General features: G+C 30.7%; 3 protein-coding genes across 3 annotated transcripts; 2 read left to right on the forward strand and 1 right to left on the reverse strand.

The window, feature by feature from the left end:
- Window positions 1–1,170: 1,170 nt before the first annotated feature.
- On the forward strand, window positions 1,171–4,062 carry LOC124935472 (EIN3-binding F-box protein 2-like). The gene is made up of 2 exons (XM_047475904.1): window positions 1,171–1,256; window positions 2,369–4,062. The coding sequence occupies exons 1-2, from the start codon at window positions 1,217–1,219 to the stop codon at window positions 4,060–4,062; spliced, it is 1,734 nt and encodes a 577-aa protein (XP_047331860.1). The 5' UTR covers window positions 1,171–1,216.
- Window positions 4,063–15,746: 11,684 nt separating this feature from the next.
- LOC124936837 (EIN3-binding F-box protein 2-like) lies at window positions 15,747–18,543 on the forward strand. The gene is made up of 3 exons (XM_047477358.1): window positions 15,747–15,818; window positions 15,917–15,964; window positions 16,758–18,543. The coding sequence occupies exons 2-3, from the start codon at window positions 15,928–15,930 to the stop codon at window positions 18,449–18,451; spliced, it is 1,731 nt and encodes a 576-aa protein (XP_047333314.1). The 5' UTR covers window positions 15,747–15,818; window positions 15,917–15,927; the 3' UTR covers window positions 18,452–18,543.
- A 252-nt stretch (window positions 18,544–18,795) lies between these two features.
- On the reverse strand, window positions 18,796–20,374 carry LOC124936287. The gene is made up of 4 exons (XM_047476775.1): window positions 20,048–20,374; window positions 19,843–19,957; window positions 19,645–19,762; window positions 18,796–19,558 (listed from the first exon to the last, which is right to left on the reverse strand). Exons 1-4 carry the CDS (start codon window positions 20,146–20,148, stop codon window positions 18,894–18,896), a joined length of 999 nt encoding a protein of 332 aa, XP_047332731.1. The 5' UTR covers window positions 20,149–20,374; the 3' UTR covers window positions 18,796–18,893.
- Between the last annotated feature and the right edge of the window lie 2,039 nt (window positions 20,375–22,413).

Here is a 22,413-nt window from a genome sequence, read left to right on the forward strand (position 1 = left end):
CTACTTTCTATTCTTAAATTTGAAAATTTTGTATAAACTTCCTTGTTATTATATATTTTTCAAGTGAATAATAAAAAAGTTATTTAAAATTATTAATTTACATTTATAAATGTATGTATTATTATATTAATTATTACACTTATTAGTTTTAATTTTAAATTCACCTACACATTATCATACTATTTAATTTTAAATAATCAAATATTATAATATATATAATAGATTTTATTTAAAATAACTTTAGAGATTCTTCAATTTTAATTTATCAATGGTCAAACCTTACTTCATTCATCACATTTAATTACATCATTTTTATTAACCAAAATACTAAAATATTTTCAAATTTTATTTTATTTAAATAATACTTATTTAATTAAGATTTTTTAACATAATATCAAAATCATTTCACTTATTTAAAAAAAATATTATTTTATTAATAATTTTTAAAGACTGATTTGTTAGAATTATTTAAATAACTTAACATACTCAAAATTTAATTATTCTTAAATAAATAACATAACTAAAATTATTATTTTTATTTTATCATTATATATTAATATTATTAATTTTTTTTATCAAAAAAAAAATTATCATCTATTCAAATTTTTCACCCATTATTTTTAAAATAATTTAAATTATTTTTAAAAACAGAATCCCAATTTATAAACAAATAACTTCGTTCCCTCCAAATCATCCTCTAAATAATAAAAAATTATTTGAAAATTTCACCACGGATCAAAATTGATTAAAATAATCCGTGACCAAACAAATGTTAAATTTGAGCTAAACGTGTCAGAGTGATAGTAAAACACATAGATATGACTCATATAAGTTGCTAAGATAAGGACCGATAAATTGGAGTAACATCGGTCAAATTGGTTGCGGCATTTGTCATCTCTGATGATGACTCGTGTAGTCTTTCCCTGGACACGTTCATTGCATTGAGTAAGAATAAAAACAACACATCATCCATAAAATCTGAATAAATAGCTCTGTAAAGTACTATTTATCTCTCTCAGAAACAACTATCTTCTTCAAATTTTACATTCATACTCCTCTGTAAACCGGTGAGCAATAGTCTTTAACCTTCTATTTCTTTTATTTTATTTGAAAATCAATATAAAGATTCTCATATATCTCTTCTTCTCCTTTCTTGTTTTCTCAGAAGCAACAACCATTCTTCTTCTCCTTTCTTGTTTTCTCAGAAGCAACAACCATGTCTGCAGAAGTCGGTGATGATTCTGATCTTGATCCGGGTATTTTTCAACATTTTTTGTTTTGTTTTCATTGTTTATGTTTTTAATTTATGCATGCAAATCATTTGATAGTTCATATCCAGAGACAAACAGTGGTTTAAGTATGCATTTTTTTTCTTCAAAAAAACATCTGTTTTTGCTGGATCGAACCAGGGTATAAGGTTTTTAATAGATCGGCCCTGTTCGGTGATTCTAATTAGGGTATTTTTCAACATATTGTTATATTTTCATTGTTTATGTTTTAAATTGATGCATGCAAAGCCAATCGTGGGTGATTGTGATTCAGGTATTTATCAACATTTCTTGTTTTGTTTTCATTGTATATGTTTTTAATTGATGCATGCAAAGACTCAATTCATTTGATAGTTCATATCCAGAGACAGAGGTTTTTAAGTATGCATTTTTTTCAAAAAAACATCTGCTTTTGTTGAATCGAACCAGAGTATCAGGTTTTTAATAGATCGGCCCTGTTTGGTGAATCTGATTAGGGTATTTTTCAACATTTCTTGTTATATTTTCATTGTTTATGTTTTTAATTGATGCATGTAAAGCCAATTGTGGGTGATGATGATTTGGGTATTTTTCAACATTTCTTGTTTTGTTTTCAATTCTTATGTTTTTACTTGATGCATGCAAAGACAGTGTCACAATTCATTTGATATGATAGTTCATATCCAGAAACAGAGGTTTAAGTATGATTTTTTTTCAAAAAAACATCTACTTTTGATGGATCGAACCAGGGTATAGGGTTTTTAATAGATCGGGTGATTCTGATCTGGGCATTTTTCAACATTTCTTGTTTTATTTTCATTGTTTATGTTTTTAATTGATGCATGCAAAGCCAATGTTGGTGATTCTGATCAGGGTATTTTTCAACTTTCTTGTTTTGTTTTCATTATATATGATTTTAATTGATGCATGCAAAGCCAGTGTCACAATTCATTTGATAGCTCATATCCAGTTTTGAAAGAAAAAAAATGTACTTTTGAAGAATCGAACCATGGAATACATAAATATTTGTGGGGTTTAATAGATTGTCCCTGTTCATATACTGATGTATAGATCTTACAAACATATTGATTACTGATAAGCCTCTCGATATGATTTTCCAGTGCACGACGAATCTAGACTCGAAAAATACGATTCTAGCTACTTTTTTTCCAATTCTTCAAAGAAACCACAAAATGAAGGGATGGGTTCGGTTCCATCCATTGAAATCCTTCCGGATGAGTGTCTAATCGAGATCTTCACTCGCCTTTCGATTGGACAATCAACCAGTGCATCTGCATGTGTTTCCAAGCGTTGGCTTAAGCTCTTAATCACCATCCGAAGTGCTGAATATCGCATACAAGAAGATGAGAATGTTGAATTCGGAGATGATGAACATCTCAGCAGATCTTTAGAGGGGAAGAATGCGACAGACATTAGACTTTTCGCTATTGCAATAGGAGTCGCGAGTCTAGGAGGGCTTGGCAAGCTAATGATAAGAGGAACTCCCGATTTGGTTAATGGAGTTTCAGATACGGGTCTTTCTGCAATATCTCACTATTGTCATTCTCTGAGAGTTCTTTCTTTATGGAACACCCCTCTGGTGGGTGATCAAGGGTTGTTGGAGATTGCAAATGAATGTCCACTACTAGAGAATATTGAGCTTTCTCACTGCACAAGGATTTCCAACTATGGCTTGGCTTCAATTGCAGAGTATTGCCCTAACTTGATCTATCTTACGATCGAGTCATGTCCTAGGATAAACGATCTAGGAATCATCAGTCTGGTTCAGTCGGCTTCAAGGCTAAGGAAGTTGAAGATTCATTCGTTAAGAATATCAGGCATATCCCTTGCTGCTATTGGCTTCTATGGGAAGTCGTTAGACACATTAATCCTCGGCAGGCTTCCTTACGTGAGCCCGAAAGGGTTTTGGTTGATGGGGAAGGCACCAGGCTTAAAGAAACTGGAATCTTTAACGGTCAGTTCTTGTAGTGGGTTAACCAATATCTGTCTAGAAACTATAGTGGAAGGTTGTTCTAGTTTGAAGCAAATAAGTCTTAAGAAGTGTTGGTTTGTCTCGGATCATGGTCTGGTGACTGTCGTGTTCACATCTGGATCTCTCAAAAGTGTGTTATTAGAAGAATGTCACGGAGTTACCCAATATGGGATACTTTGTGTTATAATGAAATTGAAATCTCTGGTGATCGACAAGTGTATGGGAATCAAAGTGCTACCTCTTCACATGAACATTTTCTCTTCGAAGATTCGATCGTTGTCTATCATAAACTGTCCCGGTTTTGGTAACGTCGGGTTGACATGTCATCGGTTAAAGAACATTGATTTCAGTGGCTCGATTGGAATAACCAACTCTGATCTTATGGCTATTATAAAACGATGTACATCTGGACTAGTCAATGTGAATCTAAGCGGTTGTTTGAACTTGACGGATGCAGTGGTTTCAGCTATGGCTTATCACCATGGTGGCACTCTCGAACAATTGTGTTTGGAAGATTGTCACGGTGTTAGTGATTTAAGCGCGATGGCGATTGCTGACATGTGTAAGACGCTGAATGAGCTGGATTTATCTGGGTGTAAGATTTCTGATTTTGGTATTGCTGTTTTGGCATGCAGAGGGGAGTTTGATTTGCAGATCCTTTCCTTGGCTGGATGTTGCGATATTTCTGATGAATGTATGCCTTTTTTGGCGATGTTGGGGAAGAATCTGGTGGGATTGAATCTCAAGAACTGTTGTTCAATTACTAGTGGGTGTATAGACCAACTAGTTGACATCTTGGGGAGTTGTGATGTTCTTTCATGAAAAACACGACAGCAGCCATCCGAGGTAAGAATAGACCGGGATTTACAATGAAAAATCATATGTTTATGTATGTTCCAAACACTTACTAAGTCATTTGTCTTTTCCAGAGTTTTAGTCTCAAGTGTTCTCTTAAATAAAACAAGTTTTGTTTTGTATTATTTTCGTGTATTTTTTTTTAAACGACTTAGCATCAATTCATAAACAAGGCATACAAATAACAACACTAGTATGACTTCCTCGTAATTCATACTCCAATTTCGACATAAAGACTAATTTTGCCTCCAAGTACGACTAACTGAGTGAGTTAATTAGTAAATACTGAATGACTTGGGTCAATCAACCCCGGTGTTACCGTCACAGAAATTGATTACCTCTTGCTTTTGTTATAGCAATCTCCATTGCTTTCGAAAACCTTTTTCATAACTCAAAGAGTAAACTAGTCGCCGAGCCGAATAAGTGATTCATCGTCCTTAGAATCCGGCATGTCCATAAACATTTTGATGCGAGTCTTTTCCTTTTCCTAAACAATAACTACATGATGAATTGGTTTCTCGGGATAACCTTAGAAGACCAAACAACACGAATCGACTCCCAAGCTAGCTTTATATTAGATTTCCCATCATTCTCAACACCTCCAAAACGGGTATCAATCGTGTGAATGAAATTGAGAAGTCTTATACCTTCTGGAATTCGCCTTAGAAGACTATCCCATTCCCGTCTTTAACATTGGAAAAAATTTCTTATTCGGACTCTTTCAAATTTCGCCTTTAGATTGATAGGCCGGTTTTCAAATTTGGGTCGTGCCAAAACAGTGTTCCGCGACCATCTCCAATTCGAATATTGAAAACTGAAAGGGCACTGTCTTTGAGCTCGAGGATCTTTCTAAACAGTGTTCCGCGACCATCTCCAATTCGAATATTGAAAACTGAAAGGGCACTGTCTTTGAGCTCGAGGATCTTTCTAAGTGACCATGCCATGTCTATCTTCATTTTGCACGTCCATACGCTTAACTCGTTTTTCATAAACCTTGAATGTACTCATTTCACCCTAATGAATTTTATTTCCTCTCAATAGCTCAGAAATGCTTATATATTAGCGCTTTATTCCACTTCATACAATCCCTCAAGCCAATTCCCCTTCTTCTTTCGATTTACACACATTAGTTCATTTTACCTTTTCCCGCATTGTCCTTGATTTCCCTAAATGAAGTTCCCTGCATAAGACGATCAAGATCCTTCATGACTTTCTTTGGAAAAATGATTTATTGTGCCCAATATCCAATGATACCCATAATGACTCTCGTGATCAATCCTACCCGCATACGATAATCTTTTGTTATACATCCATGTATCGAATTCTTGACTTTCTCAATGAGGGATCTACAATGTGAAATATGTAGTTGATTCGATGATAATGGAATACCCAAGTAACAAACCAGTAGTGTGCCTTCTTAATTCCCATAATGCCGAAAATGACCTCATTCTCTTCCTCCTTCACACCTCCATAGAATGTCAAACTATTTTCATGATTGATATTAAGACATGTAACACTAAAGAATATTGTTAATGCTTTATTAATGGTTTTAATGGAATCCACATCAGCGTGAGCCTCTATGAAATGATCGTTTTCAAAACAATTATTAGTAATGTTTTCCTCCCTACAGAAAGGATGGTGAGTAAATTGTTGATTATTTCGGAGCATCGTAAAATGCTCTCAAAGATCTTCATGATCAATACAAATAGGTAAGAAAATAGAGGGTCTCTTGTCATACCCCGTTTTTACCCTTAAAAAACCCACCATTAATTCCATTTACGGTGACAATAAAATGAAGAGTTGAGATGCATTGCCAAATTCAGTCTATAAAAATAATTGGGAAACCTTAAACACTCAAAAGATCATGAATAGTAGTCCACTTAATTGAATCAAATACTTTATGTTTATGTAATGTTGTTGAAATTAAACTAATTCCATTAATTAAATAGAAATAATATTTGGACAAATGAAATTTACACCAAATTCAAATGAATTAATGATGAAATTTAATCCAAATGAAATTCACACTAAATTCAAATGTGAATTAATTGTGAAATTTAATCCAAATGAAATTCACACCAAATTCAAGTGTGAATTAAAGTGGAATTAATTCAAATAAAATTTACATCAAATTCAAATGTGAATTAAGATAAAATTTAATCCAAATAAAATTCACACCAAATTCATTGTGAATTAAAGTGAAATTTAATCCAAATAAAAAATGAAATTTACATCAAATTTAAATGTGAATTAATGTGAAATTTAATACAAATAAAACTCACATCAAATTCAAAATGAAATTTAATCCAAATGAAAATAAATTTGTTAATTGTTACAATTAACATTAATGTCTTGAATGACGTAATTAACAAATTTTGTTAATTGCTATTCTAACTATAAATTATTTATAGTTTGATGTAACTTACAAGGATGATGAAAAAGCAAGCAAAGATAATCGTTAGATGAATAGATGATTGATTAGTGGTCGTTGGATTAAAAAATTGATTATGAGTTTAATTTTCAACTATAAATATTTCTTCACCTTGTATTTCTCTCCACACATCATCTTAAAATTTCTCACTCTAAAATTCTAAAAGTCTTTATGTTCTTTGTGAGCGTTCTTCCAGTTTCTTGACTCAACCATTTATGTACGAAACCCGATGATTGTGATTCATGTACATTGATCAAGTTCGATGCGTAGTGATTCTAGTACAGAATCAATATTGGATTCGTTGTACCCTGAGAGATAGACATCTGCGATAAACTCCAGCACAAACAGGAGACGATGAAACTATTTTAAGGGAAATGTGTCTAACACATTCCTCGAATCAACATCTCAATTTGGTGATTTCGTGCTTCTTTATATTTAATTTAATTTATTGGTAACATCTTTATTATATATATATATATATATATATATATATATATTGATTATTAATGCATTTGTTGTTATATTGTTAAAGCTTAATTTTATAAGCTAATACATTTTGATATAAGAAAATTTTTAAAAATATTAATAAGCATATTCATTATACAAATGTTGTAAAAAAATAAATTAGAACACAATCATTTAATTTTTTCTAATTTTAATTAAAATTTTGATTGGTTATATATATATATAGGATGTTTAAAGTCAATAAGTACCACCATAATCCACCTCATCAGATATATAATTCATGTCATTATGTATTTTCTCTTCTACTCTCTATTTCTTAATTAAATTTTAGATTTTAAAGATTATAAATATATTTTGTCTTATATTTTTTTCTTTCCTAATTATTTTCTCCCTTAATAATTATATATATATATATTCTTACTAATCATAAAATATATATTTTTTATTAATAATTTATATAATATATATATATATTATATATTAAATGTAGTTACCTTATATATATATATATATTATATTATTTTTTATTATGAATTTTATATAAATATATATTATCTTTTATTATACATTTTTCTCTCATCATCGTATACATATATAATAATTAGTATAAATAAATTTTTTGATTAATATAAAAATTAACTAATTGGTAATAAATATTAAATACAAAATATATATACATACACAAAATAATAAAATTATTTCAATAATTTCAGGTGGTCTAGTGGTTAAAGTGTTCACATTTTATGCTTAAGACTAGGGTTCGAATTCTAAAAGATATAAATTTATATTTTCAAGATTGCATTATTAACTATAATATATGATGACGGTTTGTTGAGTGTGAGGTCCGAATTATTGGTTGGTTTGGCGAGTATTTGAAAGTGTGAGATCACGAAATGGAGGTCGAGTGTGAGGTCGGAATTAGTTGTTGGTTTGACAAATATTTGAAAGTGTGAGGTCACGAGATGGAAGTTGGGTGGTGGGTGGTTTATCGAGTGTGAGGTTGTAATTAGTGGTTAGTTTGACGAGCATTTGAAAGTATGAGATCACAAGATGGAGGTCAGATGGTGGGTGGTTTATCGGGTTTGAGGTCGAAATTAGTTGTTAGTTTGACGATCATTTGAAAGTGTGATGTCACGAGATGGAGGTCAGGTGGTTTATCGAGTATGAGGTCGGAATTAGTTGTTGGTTTCGCGAGCATTTGAAAGTTTGAGGTCATGAGATGGAGGTCGGTGAGTGGGTGGTTTGTCGAGTGTGAGGTCAGAATTAGTTGTTGGTTTGACGAGTATTTGAAAGTGTGAGGTCACGAGATGGAGTTCGGGTGGTGGGTGATTTATTGAGTGTGAGGTCGGAATTAGTTGTTGGTTTAACGAGCATTTGAAAGTGTGAGGTCACGAGATGGAGGTTGGGTGGTGGGTGGTTTGTCGAGTGTGAGGTTAGAATTAGTGGGTGGTTTGTCGAGTGTGAGGTCGGAATTAGTGGTTGGTTTGACGAGCATTTGAAAGTGTGAGGTCACGAGATGGAGGTTGGGTGGTGGGTGGTTTGTCGAGTGTGAGGGTGGAATTAAGGGTTGGTTTTACTAGCATTTGAATGTGTGAGGTCACGAGATGGAGGTTAGGTGGGTGGTTTGTCGATTGTGAGGTCAAAATTAAGATTGGTGGTTGAGTTTGACGAGAGATAAAAGATGTGTGTATTCTTTAATTATTTGCATGTTTTGTGATTTTTTTATTGTTATTTTATTTTTGTTTTTAAAAGATATTTACTATTTTAAAAAATAATTATTTAAAATTAAGATATTCTTATATTGATGAGGCTTGACACTAATTATAAATATAATATCTTGTCCAACAAGTCATGTCAAATTAATTTAACTATTCAAAATCATGTTAGGTTGATAAGTATAAATTAATAATTATCATCCTACTATAATTTAGAGTTAAATTATAAAAAGAATCTAATATTATCTTTAATTAAGACTACAAAATAATTAAATATAAAATATGATTTTAATCAAATCATTTAAATAAAATAAAAACATGTACATATACTCTTTTATAAATAGGGCCAATACATAAATTCAGTAGTATGATAGAATTTTGAAATAAACACTTATAAAGTAGGAATATTTTAAATAATCTTAAAGTATTATCTATTTTGAGAGTGAAATTTGACGAAATAACCATAACAAGGGTCTTAAATGCGCGAGTAACCAGCGCATAAATTAAATTGTGCAAATGACACTTCAAAATATTATGACGAAATTACCTTCATCACGTAACGCGAAGGGCATGATCGTCACGCGAAGGAAAATCTTGTGAAATTACCCATGTCATGTAACGCGAAGGGCACGATCGTCACGCGAAGGGGCACGATCGTCACGCGAAGGGCACAATCGTCACGCGTAGGGGCACGATCGTCACGCGCAGGCCCGGACCTGTTGTGTAATAAGTGAGGCAATTGCCTCAAGCTCAAATATTTTGGAGGCACCAAAATCTTAAAAAAAAATTATAATGATATGTTCATGGGCTTATTTTTAAAAAGCCCATAAATAATAATTGATAACCTATCAATGATAAGCCTTAACTTAATTTGTATCCAAAAAATAAAAATAAAAAACATTATCTTACTTGGAGAAAAGAATCGCATGATTCCCATTTATCAACAAAATCAAGGAAAAATAAAATAAAATAAGAACAAGCATTCTGGAGGAAAAAAAAAGGAAACACTTCCCCCAAACCCCAAGCCCGTCGTCGATCCTCCAGCTTGCTGGAATCAGAGCAGAAAACTCAATCGTCTCCTTCCCCGAGCTCTTGGGCCTTTTTCGCTCGTTCCAGCCTTGTTTCTCGGCACTGCGCCACTGCCCACTAGAGTTCTTCCTCCGATTTCGGTGAGATTTTGGTTCGATTTACTTGATTATTTTTTATTGTTGAGGACTTGTCTGGTGGAATGGTGGGTTCACAATCTGTATCTTGCATTATTACATAGCGGAAATGCAACATTGTGGTTAATCATAGATTCATATAGTGCTGGTTAATCTATAAATTTTTAATGCAGATTAGCATTTAGAGTTTTATCAAGCATGCCTCCTATAAGAAAACAATTGTCTGGGGCAGAAAAAAGAAAGAAAAAACAAAAGAAAGATGCTTTAATTCAAAGTCAAGTAGGAAAACTTAATAAGCATTTCACAAGCGATCAAATAGTAGAGCAAGTGAACCAGAATGACATCATTGATAAGTTGAATGATCGGGAACATGGTGAATTGAATGAACTTCGCAATGAAGACCCAAAACAGTCTGAAAATGAGAACGATGTAAGTATGCCTAAAAGTGACACTGATGGAGATATAAATCAAAATATTTTGTTTCCTTTAAATGTTGATGATCTGGGAAATTGGGACAAAATGCAAAATATTAGGGACTTTTTGGTTGAAAGAGGTCCTAAAAGATATGATGATATTTTGTTTCCTCTTGATAACACTGGAAGACATTTCAATTCATCACATTATAAGAGACAATTGACAAATGGTGAGAAAAATGACAGAAGATGGTTAGTGTACTCTATTTCTATTGATAAGATCTTCTGTTTTTGTTGCAAGTTATTCAAAACTCAGAGAACCATGGCGAAACTTGGTTATCTGGCTGACGAAGGTTACAAAGATTGGAAGAATATCCGTCGATACCTCAATCTTCATGAAACTAGTAAAGACCATATTGATTGTATGACTAGTTGGATTGAATTAGAAAGAAAACTTCAAAAGAAAAAGACAGTTGATAAAAGTGTGCAAGTAGCAATTAACAAAGAGAGAACATTGGAAACAAGTATTGAAGAAAATAATTGCAGTTGTGCAAAGAATTGCGAAAAATAACTTGGCACTTCGAGGAGATTGTAAAAAGCTTTATGTTGAGATAATGAAATCTTTTTGCAGTTAATTGAAATGATTGCCGAATTTGATCCAACAATGGAGGAACATCTTCGGCGTGTTCAAGAACGACAGATTCATTACACTTATCTTGGGCCCAAAATCCAAAATGAATTGATACAGATGTTTGCAGCTGAAGTAAGAAGTTTAATTGTTGCAAAAATTAAGCATACAAAGTATTTCACTGTGATACTTGATTGCACTCCAGATGCAAGTCACGAGGAATAGATGTCCCTTGTAATTAGATGTGTGGATGATTCAGAAAATGCAATAGTGGTTGAAGAATTTTGGATTGGATTTTTTATAGTTAATGAAACTTCTGGGCTTGGGCTTTTTATAGAGCTTAAAAATATTTTGAGCAATCTTGAACTTGCGGTTGACGATAAGAGGTCAAGGATATGACAATGGATCTAATATGAAAGGCAAGAATAAGGGTGTACAAAATAAATTACTTGAAATTAATCCCAGAGCTTTCTGCACTCCATGTGGATGCCACAGTCTTAATCTCACACTATGTGATATGGTAAATTGTTGTCCTAAAGCGATGTTCTTTTTTGGTGTTATACAACGCATATATTCATTATTATCTTCTTCTACCAAGAGGTAGAAAATCTTTAAAGATCGTGTACAAGGTCTTACGGTCAAGTCATTATCACAAACACGATGGGAAAGGCATGTTGAAAGTGTGAAGCCCATAAAAGATCAGACTTCAAAAATACGAGATGCTTTAATTGATTTGGCAAACACTTCTTATGACTCAAAAATAAAGAGTGAAGCTGAGGGCTTGACATCATTTGAACTTGAGAATTTTGAATTCCTAACCGGAATGATAATTTGGTACAATTTATTATATGAGATTAACATTGTTAGTAAGTTTCTCCAATCAGAAAAAATGGATATTGATGTTGCTATCGGACAGTTAAAGGGGCTTATTTCTTTTCTCCAAGAGTTTAGAGAATCTGGATTTGATCAAGCTTTGGTTGAAACCGAACATATTGCAAGTGAAATGGGAATTGAACCTATTTTCCGAGAAAAATGCATCATTCGAAGAAAGAGACAATTTGATGATATCAACAGTGAAGAGGTAACTCAATCTCCTAAAGAATCTTTTCGAGTTAATTACTTCTTATTTATAATTGATCAAGCTCTTTCTTCACTTCAAACTCGGTTTGAGCAATTTTCAAAGTACGAAGAAACCTTTGGGTTTTTATTTAGTTTGGAGAAGTAGAAGTCTATTGATGATGATGGTCTCTTGAGCTCATGTGTCAATCTTCAAAATTCTTTAACACATGATTGGCACTCTGATATTGATGGATCAGATTTATTTCTAAAACTAAAGTTGTTAAGACATTCATTACCCGGAGAAGCAAAAAGAGCGATTGATCTGCTGAATTATTTGAAAACAATGGATGGTTATTATTCAAATTTCTATATCGCATATCGAGTTTTGCTGACTATACCAGTTACTGTTGCATCTGCAGAAATGAGTTTTTCCAAATTGAAGTTGATTAAAACTTATCTTCGATCAACTATGTCGCAAGAAATACTAAATGGGTTAGTTGTGTTATCTATCGAGAAAAAAATTATTGAGAAAGTTGATTATGCAAACTTGATCAATACTTTCGCTTCAAAAAATGCGAGACGAGTAATATTCAAGTGACAATGTACTAGTTCGGAACATGAATTTTATATTTTGTTTGGATCTTCTTTGTTTTTTAGTATTTATTTATGATATATTGTTTTGATGATACTTTATTTCTAGAATTCATGTTACAAATACTATTATATTTAAATCGATAAAAAAATATATGTATGAATATTAAGATTTGAGGGCACCAAGTTTTGTGTTCGCTTGAGGCCTCGAAATCTCAGGTCCGACACTAGTCACGCGAAGGGCACGATCGTCACGCGAAGGGCACGATCATCCTGAACTTTTCACAAGCTTTTCTTCGTGAAACGATCCTGCCCTTCGCGTTACGCGATGGAGATAATTTCGTCAAAATATTTTGAAATAGTCATTTACGTAATTAAATTTATACGCTGATCACTAGCGCAATTAAAAGACTTTTTAAAGTGCTTTCGTTAAATTTCCCTTTTGAAATCCACTATTTTCAAACTTAAAATTTAACTATGATTTATTCTTTTTAGTGACATATCATCATAACCTTTAATGTTTTTTTTTTTTCTCTCCCCCCTCTCTATATCACTTTTTCTTAAATAAGTTGAAGTAATTTCACTCATCATAAAAACAAAAAAAATTATATAGGAATTTTTTTTATTAATAAAACAGAATAGCTTTTACTCAGTTTTTTATTATTAAATATTTTAATTAAATAATATATTATACAACAAAATAAAATAAAATAAGAGAACTTTTTCTTCAATTTTTTATTATTAAATATTTTAATATTTTAATTATATAATATATTATATAACAAACTTAAATATATTTATTTGCATTTATAACATTTTAAAAATATATAATTTAAAATAAATTGTGGGTAAATTATATAATTTTAAAAAATGTATATTAATTTATAACTTAGACATTATCTAATAAAAAAAATTATATTATTTTTTTTAAATTAATAAATAACACTAAAATATTTAAATTTTGAAAAGCGTGATTTTTTTAGTTTCTACAAAATTTTAATTATAATCTAATAAAAGAAAAGTTTTAAAATATAATATATACAGAGAAACATGAAAAGAGAAAAACCGAAAAACTCGAAACCGACAATTTATCATTTTCATTTTATCGGTTAATCAGTTTATTAGTTTCAATTATTTGAATTTTACTAATTAAACGGTTCGATTTTGGCTATAATGTTTTTCTATCGCTTACTAATTAAATTATATATTTAACAATTTATATTAGTTATTTTTATAATATTTAATATATTATAATATTTAATAATATTTATATATTTTAATAATATTAAATTATAATATACAAGATAACCATTATTTTTATTATAAGTTACTGATTTACTTCCAGTTCATTTTGTCAATTCAGAAGAAGTTGTTCAACCTTATTTCTCTTTATACACTTTTTTGGTGAAATCTATAAATACTAATAGATATTAATATATTATATATTAAATTATAATAAAATAATATATAAAATATTTCATGAATATATTTAGGATTATAATATATTATAATAATAATATGATATATTATAATATAGAAAAGAAATAATTGAGAATAAAATAATAAGATATTAATAAAAATAATATTTGAAAGAAATTCATTTAATACTTAATTTTAAATTAATTACCAGTTCCCAAAATGGAATACCTTTATATCTTCAAAATTGCTTAAAGCATAATAAATATATTTTAAAAAATAAAAATCAATCTTGCAAAAAAAAAACTCTTGACATATTAAAAATCAATTATAATTTTTATTTTGTATTGTTAAATTTTCAAATTTATTCGTTTTCACAATATTTTTGTATGTTGTTGGTTAATTAATTGATCGAAACCATACTAATAATGGTTGTTAATCGATTTCTAAAATAGAGCAAAATCGAACTTAACCGATACACCGATCGATTGAACCCTTCACATATTACTTAAAAAAATAATAATAGATGAATTGAGTTAATATTTAAAAAGATATTGATTTCAAAATAGTTAATACTTCAAGTACTTATTTTAAAATTATATATTACTTTTTAAAATATTTACTCTTCCAAATATATAATTATTACTCTCACATTTAAACTTTTATCATATCTTTAAATTTGCAACTCCATAATTATTATTACAACTTCATATTCTTAAATTTGAAAATTTTGTATAAACTTCCTTGTTATTATATATTTTTCAAGTGAATAATAAAAAAAATTGTTTAAAATTATTAATTTACATTTATAATTATAAGCATTAATATATTAATTATTACACTTATTAGTTTTGATTTTTATATTCACCTAGACATTATCATACTTATTTAATTTTAGATAATTAATTATTATAATATATATATATATATAATAAATTTTATTTAAAAAAAACTTTTAAAAATTCTTCAATTTTATTTTAATTTATGAATAGTCAAACATTATTTCATTCATTATATTCAACTACATCACTTTTATTAACTAAAATATTAAAATATTTTTTAAATTTATTTTATTCAAATAAAATTCATTTTTTCAAAACTAACACCAATCAACATTACATTTAGTTGGTATTTTTTAAAATAATCTCAAACATCATTTCACTTATTTAAAAAAAATATATTATTTTATCAATATATATTAATACTTTTTAAGAACTTCTATTGAAATTATTTATATAACTTAACATAATTAAACATAATTTAATTCATTATCTATTCTATAACATCACTAAATCTATTATTTTTCATTTTATCAATATATATTAATATTATTTTTTTTATCAAAAATAAAATAAAATAAAATTCTCATCTATTCAAAATTAACAATAATTATTAATTTTTAAATAATTCAAATTATTTAAAAAACTCAATCCCAATTTATAAACAAATAACTTCGTTCCCTCCCAACCATGTCTAAATAATCACAAATTATTTGAAAATTTCACCACGGGTAAAAATTGATTTAAATAATTCGTGACTGAACAAATGTGAAATTTGAGCTAAACGTGTCAGAGTGATAGTAAAACAGATAGATATGACTCATATGAGTTGCAAAGATAAGGACCGATAAATTGGAGTAACATCGGTCAACTGGTTGCGGCATGTGTCATCTTTGATGATGACTCGTGTAGTCTTTCCCTGGACGCGTTCATTGAATTGAGTACGAATAAAAACAATACATCTTCCATAAAATCTGAATAAATGTCTCAGTAAAGTACTATTTATCTCTCTCAGAAATAGCTATCTTCCTCATCTTTTACATTCATACTCCTCTGTAAACCGGTGAGCGATAATCTTTAACCTTCTATTTCTTTTATTTTATTTGAAAATCAATATACAGATTCTCATTTATCGCTTTTTCTCCTTTCTTGTTTTCTCAGAAGCAACAACCATGTCTGCAGAAGTCGGTGATTCTGATCCTGATCCGGGTATTTTTCAACATTTCTTGTTTTGTTTTCATTGTTTATGTTTTTAATTGATGCATGCGAATCATTTGATAGTTCATATCCAGAGACAGAAGTTTAAGTATGCATTTTTTTCAAAAAAAACATCTGCTTTTGATGGATCGAACCAGGGTATAGGGTTTTTAATAGATCGGCCCTGTTCGCTGAATTTGATCTGGGTATTTTTCAACATTTCTTGTTATATTTTCATTGTTTATGTTTTTAATTGATGCATGCAAAGCTGATCAGGGTATTTTTCAACATTTCTTGTTTTGTTTTCATTGTTTATATTTTTAATTGATGCATGCAAATCCAGTGTCACAATTCATTTGATAGTTCATATCCAGAAACAGAGGTTTAAGTATGATTTTTTTCTAAAAAACATCTATTTTTGATGGATCGAACCAGGGTACAGTGTTTTTAATAGATCAGATGATTCTGATCTGGGTATTTTTCAACATTTCCTGGTTTATTTCCATTGTTAATGTTTTTAGTTGATGCATGCAAAGCCAATGTTGGTGATTCTGATCAAGGTATTTTTCAACATTTCTTGTTTTGTTTTCATTGTATATGTTTTTAATGCATGCAAAGCTAGTGTCATAATCCATTTAATAGTTCATATACAGTTTTGAAAAGAAAAAACATGTACTTTTGAAGAATTGAACCATGGTATACATAAATGTTTGTAGGGTTTAATAGATTGTCCCTGTTCATATACTGATGTATAGATCTTACAAACATATTGATTACTGAAAAGCCTTTCGATTTGATTTTCCAGTGCATGACGAATCTAGACTCGAAAAATACGATTCTAGCTACTTTTTTTCCAATTCTTCCAAGAAACCACAAAATGAAGGGGTGGGTTCGGTTCCATCCATTGAAATCCTTCCGGATGAGTGTCTAATCGAGATCTTCACTCGCCTTTCGATTGGACAATCAACTAGTTCATCTGCATGTGTTTCCAAGCGTTGGCTTAAGCTCTTAATCACCATACGAAGTGCTGAATTTCGCATACAAGAAGATGAGAATGTTGAATTCGGAGATGATGGATATCTCAGCAGATCTTTAGAGGGGAAGAATGCGACAGACATTAGACTTTTCGCTATTGCAATAGGAGTCACGAGTCTAGGAGGACTTGGCAAGCTTATGATAGAAGGAAGCACTGATTTGGTTAATGGAGTTTCAGATACGGGTCTTTCTGCAATATCTCACTATTGTCATTCTCTGAGAGTTCTTTCTTTATGGAACACCCCTCTGGTGGGTGATCAGGGGTTGTTGGCGATTGCAAATGAATGTCCACTACTAGAGAATATTGAACTTTCTCACTGCACAAGGATTTCTAACTATGGCTTGGCTGCAATTGCGGAGAATTGCCCTAACTTGATCTATCTTACGATCGAGTCATGTCCTAGGATAAACGATCTAGGAATCATAAGTCTGGTTCAGTCGGCTTCAAGGCTAAGGAAGTTGAAGATTCATTCGCTAAGAATATCAGGCATATCCCTTGCTGCTATTGGCTACTATGGGAAGTCGTTAGACACATTAATCCTCGGCAGGCTTCCTTACGTGAGCCCGAAAGGGTTTTGGTTGATGGGGAAGGGACCAGGCTTAAAGAAACTGGAATCTTTAACGGTCAGTTCTTGTAGTTGGTTAACCAATGCGGGTCTAGAAGCTATAGGGGCAGGTTGTTCTAGTTTGAAGCAAATAAATCTTAAGAAGTGTTGGTTTGTCTCGGATCATGGTCTGGTGACTTTCGTGTTCACATCTGGATCTCTCAAAAGTGTGTTATTAGAAGAATGTCACGGAGTTACCCAATATGGGATACTTTGTGTTATAATGAAATTGAAATCTCTGGTGATCGTCAAGTGTATGGGAATCAAAGTACTACCTCTTAACATGAACATTTTCTCTTCGAAGATTCGTTCGTTGTCTATCATAAACTGTCCCAGTTTTGGTAACATCGGGTTGACATGTCATCGGTTAAGGAACATTGATTTCAGTGGCTCGATTGGAATAACCACCTCTGATTTTATGGCTATTATAAAACGATGTACATCTGGACTAGTTAATGTGAATCTAAGCGGTTGTTTGAACTTGACGGATGGAGTGGTTTCAGCTATGGCTTATGACCATGGTGGCACTCTCGAACAATTGTATTTGGAAGATTGTCACGGTGTTAGTGATTTAAGTGTGATGGCGATTGCTGAGGCGTGTAAGACGCTGAATGAGCTGGATTTATCCAGGTGTTCGATTTCTGATTTTGGTATTGCTGTTTTGGCATGCAGAGCGGAGTTTAATTTGCAGATCCTTTCGTTGGCTGGATGTTGCAATGTTTCTGATGAATGTATGCCCTTTTTGGGGATGTTGGGGAAGAATCTGGTGGGTTTGAATCTCAAAAATTGTAGTTCAATTAGTACTGGGTGTTTAGAGCAACTAGTAGACACCTTGTGGAGGTGTGAAGTTCTTTCATGAAGAGCACGACAGCAGCCATCTGAGGTAAGAACAGACCGAGATTTACCTATGTTTATGTATGTTCCAACCAGTTAAGAAGTCATCCGTCTTCTCGAGAGTATCTGTTTACAGTTTTAGTCTCAAGTGTTCTCCTAAATAAAACAAGTTCAGAACAATTTCCCTGTTATTCCAGATGTAACGGTTATTTTACTTGTCTAATGAAACTTTGTTATGTTTATTTTACTTGTCTAATGAAACTTTGTTATGTTTTGTTTCTCCTCGTATTCAATTTATTTTTTTTAAATGTCTACAAAAACTCGAATCCAAGTTCTAACAAGTTAAGAACAAACTCAACTCTTTCTCTCTAAACAAAGTTTACTGCAACTCTCTTTTTCTCTTTCAAAAATCATTGTGAATGAAGAAGAATACATACAGCCGAAGAAGAAGAAGAAGAAGAGTCTGTCTACAAACCTGGCTTTTTACTTTGATAAGTAAACTGGTTAGTTGATGGCCTTCTGGGTTGTGTGTAAAAAGGTCCATCATCTTCATCTTCAATGTTTCGTTTCCTACTAACTTCACCCAATTTCCCTTTGTCTCTTCTACAATGCTGAAAAGAGAGCTCCTTGCCATGGCGATGGCGGAAAATCTCCTCCTCAGGAAGAAGGTTAAGATCAATGTTGTCGTGAAGAACAGGGGAATTTCTCGTTGTTCCCATGCCCGTGCTTAATCCTAAATCTAATCCTAATCCTAATCGCAAAGTTAAATCACAAGTGGGTGGTGGTCTTAATTCATGCTTTCCAGCAGAAGAAGCAGCAGCAGGAGTAGCTAGAGTAAGCTGTCTGCCAACGATTATGGGATTTGGAAAGGAAGATGATGATTCCAAATGGGGTCTTGAAGATTGAAAATCATTACCATAATAAAGGGGATAAACCGAACCCACATTGGCAGGTGCTGCGTTATTTTGAATTTGGTTGAACTGGTTGGTACTAGAAGAAGGATTGTTCTTCTCCAATGGATGATGTATGGCGCTTGCAGGTTCCTGAATTCTTGGGGAAAGATAAGTTCTGGGATTTGCATTCCGTTGGCTTCTTGATGCTCTTACAGGAACACATCCCAAATTAAGGGCAGCTAAAAATAAACAAAAGAAAGAGATTTTGTTTTGAAGATTAATAAGAACATTGATAGATAGATAGATTGATAGAAAGATTAGATACCTTCTACACATGGGGGCAAGAGGTCTAGTCCTGTTTCAGTAGTTTCATCTCTCCTGATGATTGTATTAATGGCGTCATTGATCCTTTCCCATAGGGTATGTGAATCCAAGTATTCCGCCTAGAAAAAGAAGAAGAAGAATGATGATGATGATGATTCTAGAAAGAAAGACCTAAAGAGAAAGAAAGAAAGAAGAGAACCTCGGAATTGGCTTTAGAATAGATGATTTCTTCAGCTTTCAAGACAACAATAGGCAATTTCTCTTGCCATTCCCTGTTCTTCTTAGTGGAAGATGAGTGACTGTCGTGTACAACCCTAAAAAAAAAAAAAAAAAAAACAGGTGGTGTGGTGGTGGGCTAAACGGCAATGGAATGAAAAGGGTATTGAATATAAATGAAGTGGTACCTGAAAATCTGTTGAATGATGGAACCTCTCAAGGGTTGGTGTCTTTCACTATGCCAAGCCCTCCTCACGCACTCGTAAGGTCTTGGGCCTGGCCTTGGCATCTTGGGCGATCTTACTAGTTAAGAAGTTGAAGGTAGATGGTGAGAGAGTGGTTTGGACATATGGGAAAGGGGGAATTGCAGAAAAGATCTGATTTTGAAGAGAGAGAGAGAGAGAAGTTGAGAAATGGTAGTACCATGGATGGGTTATGGAGCTATCAGTGTTTTGTTTGCCCGGAGTGGGGGTGGGAGGTGGGGGCTCTTTTGAATCCTCCGCAGTAGAGTAGAGAGAAGTTAAATTATTTAGTTAAAGAAGAAAGAGAGAGAGTTGTGATGTGGGTTGGTTGGTTGGATTACAATAATGATTTAACCATTTGTTTGTGTGTAGTAAAATCTTGTTTTTGGGCTCTCTGTGAACTCCCCATTGAAGCTTGTACAAAACCCCACCCTCTCACAACTCCTGTCACCTTTCAATACCATTGTTAACCCCACCACACTCTTCTCTCCCTCTCTCTCTCTCTCAATATATTTTAATAGAATCAAAAGTATTAGCCTTTAGACCATGATTTAGGGTATGGGTTTTGATTTTGAATAGATTGAATATCGGTCAAATTATTATTTGAAATTCGAATTTGAATAGTTTTATTAAAATTTTACTAGATAAGACTTAACTATATCTTTGATTACCATAACACTTCTAGTTATGCCGTGCTTAAACTCAAAACGCTTTTAGATAAAATCAAATTCATAATATTTTATTCTTTTAAGTCAATTACTAACCTAAACACTTAATCGGAGCTAAAAGTTAACATATTCGGGTCAAAAACTAAGCAAACCCTGTTTACGTCTTCTTATTCTAATTTATCATTTTCGTTTTTCAATTAATTTGTCACGTAAATTAAATGATATCGGTAAAGCTTTGGGATGTATTTTTTTAAAATTGATTATTTTTAAGATTTATGCATCCTAATTTATTATAATATGAGAGAATTGAATAGAGATAAATTTAGTATTTATTTTTATTTTATGAAATTTGAAAACGACATAATTTTGTATATATTTTACTATTTTGAACATTTTAAATTAAGTATTCTTTTTTAACATGTAAGCTTTCAAAATTGCTTAATAATATAATTTATGAAAATAATTTAAAAAAAAAAAAAGAGAAAATGGTTATTTTTCTTATAAATGTGATAAATTAATTAATTTAAAAAATTATCTTAAACTAAAATTGTGATATTTCAAATTTAATATGACACAATTCAAATATTATTTAATAAAAAAAATCTAAATTCAAAGTAATAAGGCATTATTATTTGGATTAGCATATCCTGCATTTGTGGGTTTTTCAATAATTTAAATTTGTTAATATTTAAATACTTTATGCTAAGCTAATTAAATATATCATATATTCAATCATTCATAATGTCTTTATTAATTAATTTTAAAATAATTAATTAAATTAAATATAATAATAACAGATTAAAAAAATAAAATTATATTAAGTATATAAATAATAATTATTATTATTTAAAATATAATTTATTCTTAAATAAATATTAGAATAGGTAAATAATAATTAAAAGGAAAAATAAATATAGGATAAATTCATCCAAATAATTAAATTACTTAACAAAACAAATAGTTAGTTTTCAACAACAGTTTAAGAATTTACCTTTTTTTATTCATAATATATTTTTTCATATATTTAAAATATTTTTTATATAATAATAAAAAAAATTAATAAATTAAATATTAAGAATAATAAATAAAAGTAAAATTTACAAATTTCTATATTTTAAATTAGACTATTTCGATTTTAGGTTATTCAAATAATTAAAAATAATAAACAACAAAATAAGGTTATTCTAATATATCAAATTAATCATTTTATTAATTAAAATATTAAATTACCTTTTATTTTAAATTATTATGTTTTATTTTATTTATATGTATAAATACTTTTAAGTTTTTTTTAAAAAAAATACATCCTTAAGATAATTACTGATTATTATATCTAAATAAATTATATATTTAATTATAATAAATAAATTATTATTATATTTAATTCATTTACAACTCAAAGGTCTAGAGCCTAGAAGCTAGAGTTGCTCAAATAATTGAATAATTAAGGCTTGGTATTTGATATGAGTTTTTGAACTATTAATGATGAGAATGAGATTACTTGAACAAATTTGATGAAGGACCAAATACCATCATTCTCATCATTAAATACTTTACCATTTTAAATCATCAATAAAATATTAAATTATCTATAATTTATTTATTTTTATAAAACTTAAATATTAAATATAAAATATTTTTATT

The sequence above is a fragment of the Impatiens glandulifera genome, chromosome 4, assembly GCF_907164915.1.
Source record: "Impatiens glandulifera chromosome 4, dImpGla2.1, whole genome shotgun sequence".
Lineage (NCBI taxonomy): Eukaryota > Viridiplantae > Streptophyta > Magnoliopsida > Ericales > Balsaminaceae > Impatiens > Impatiens glandulifera.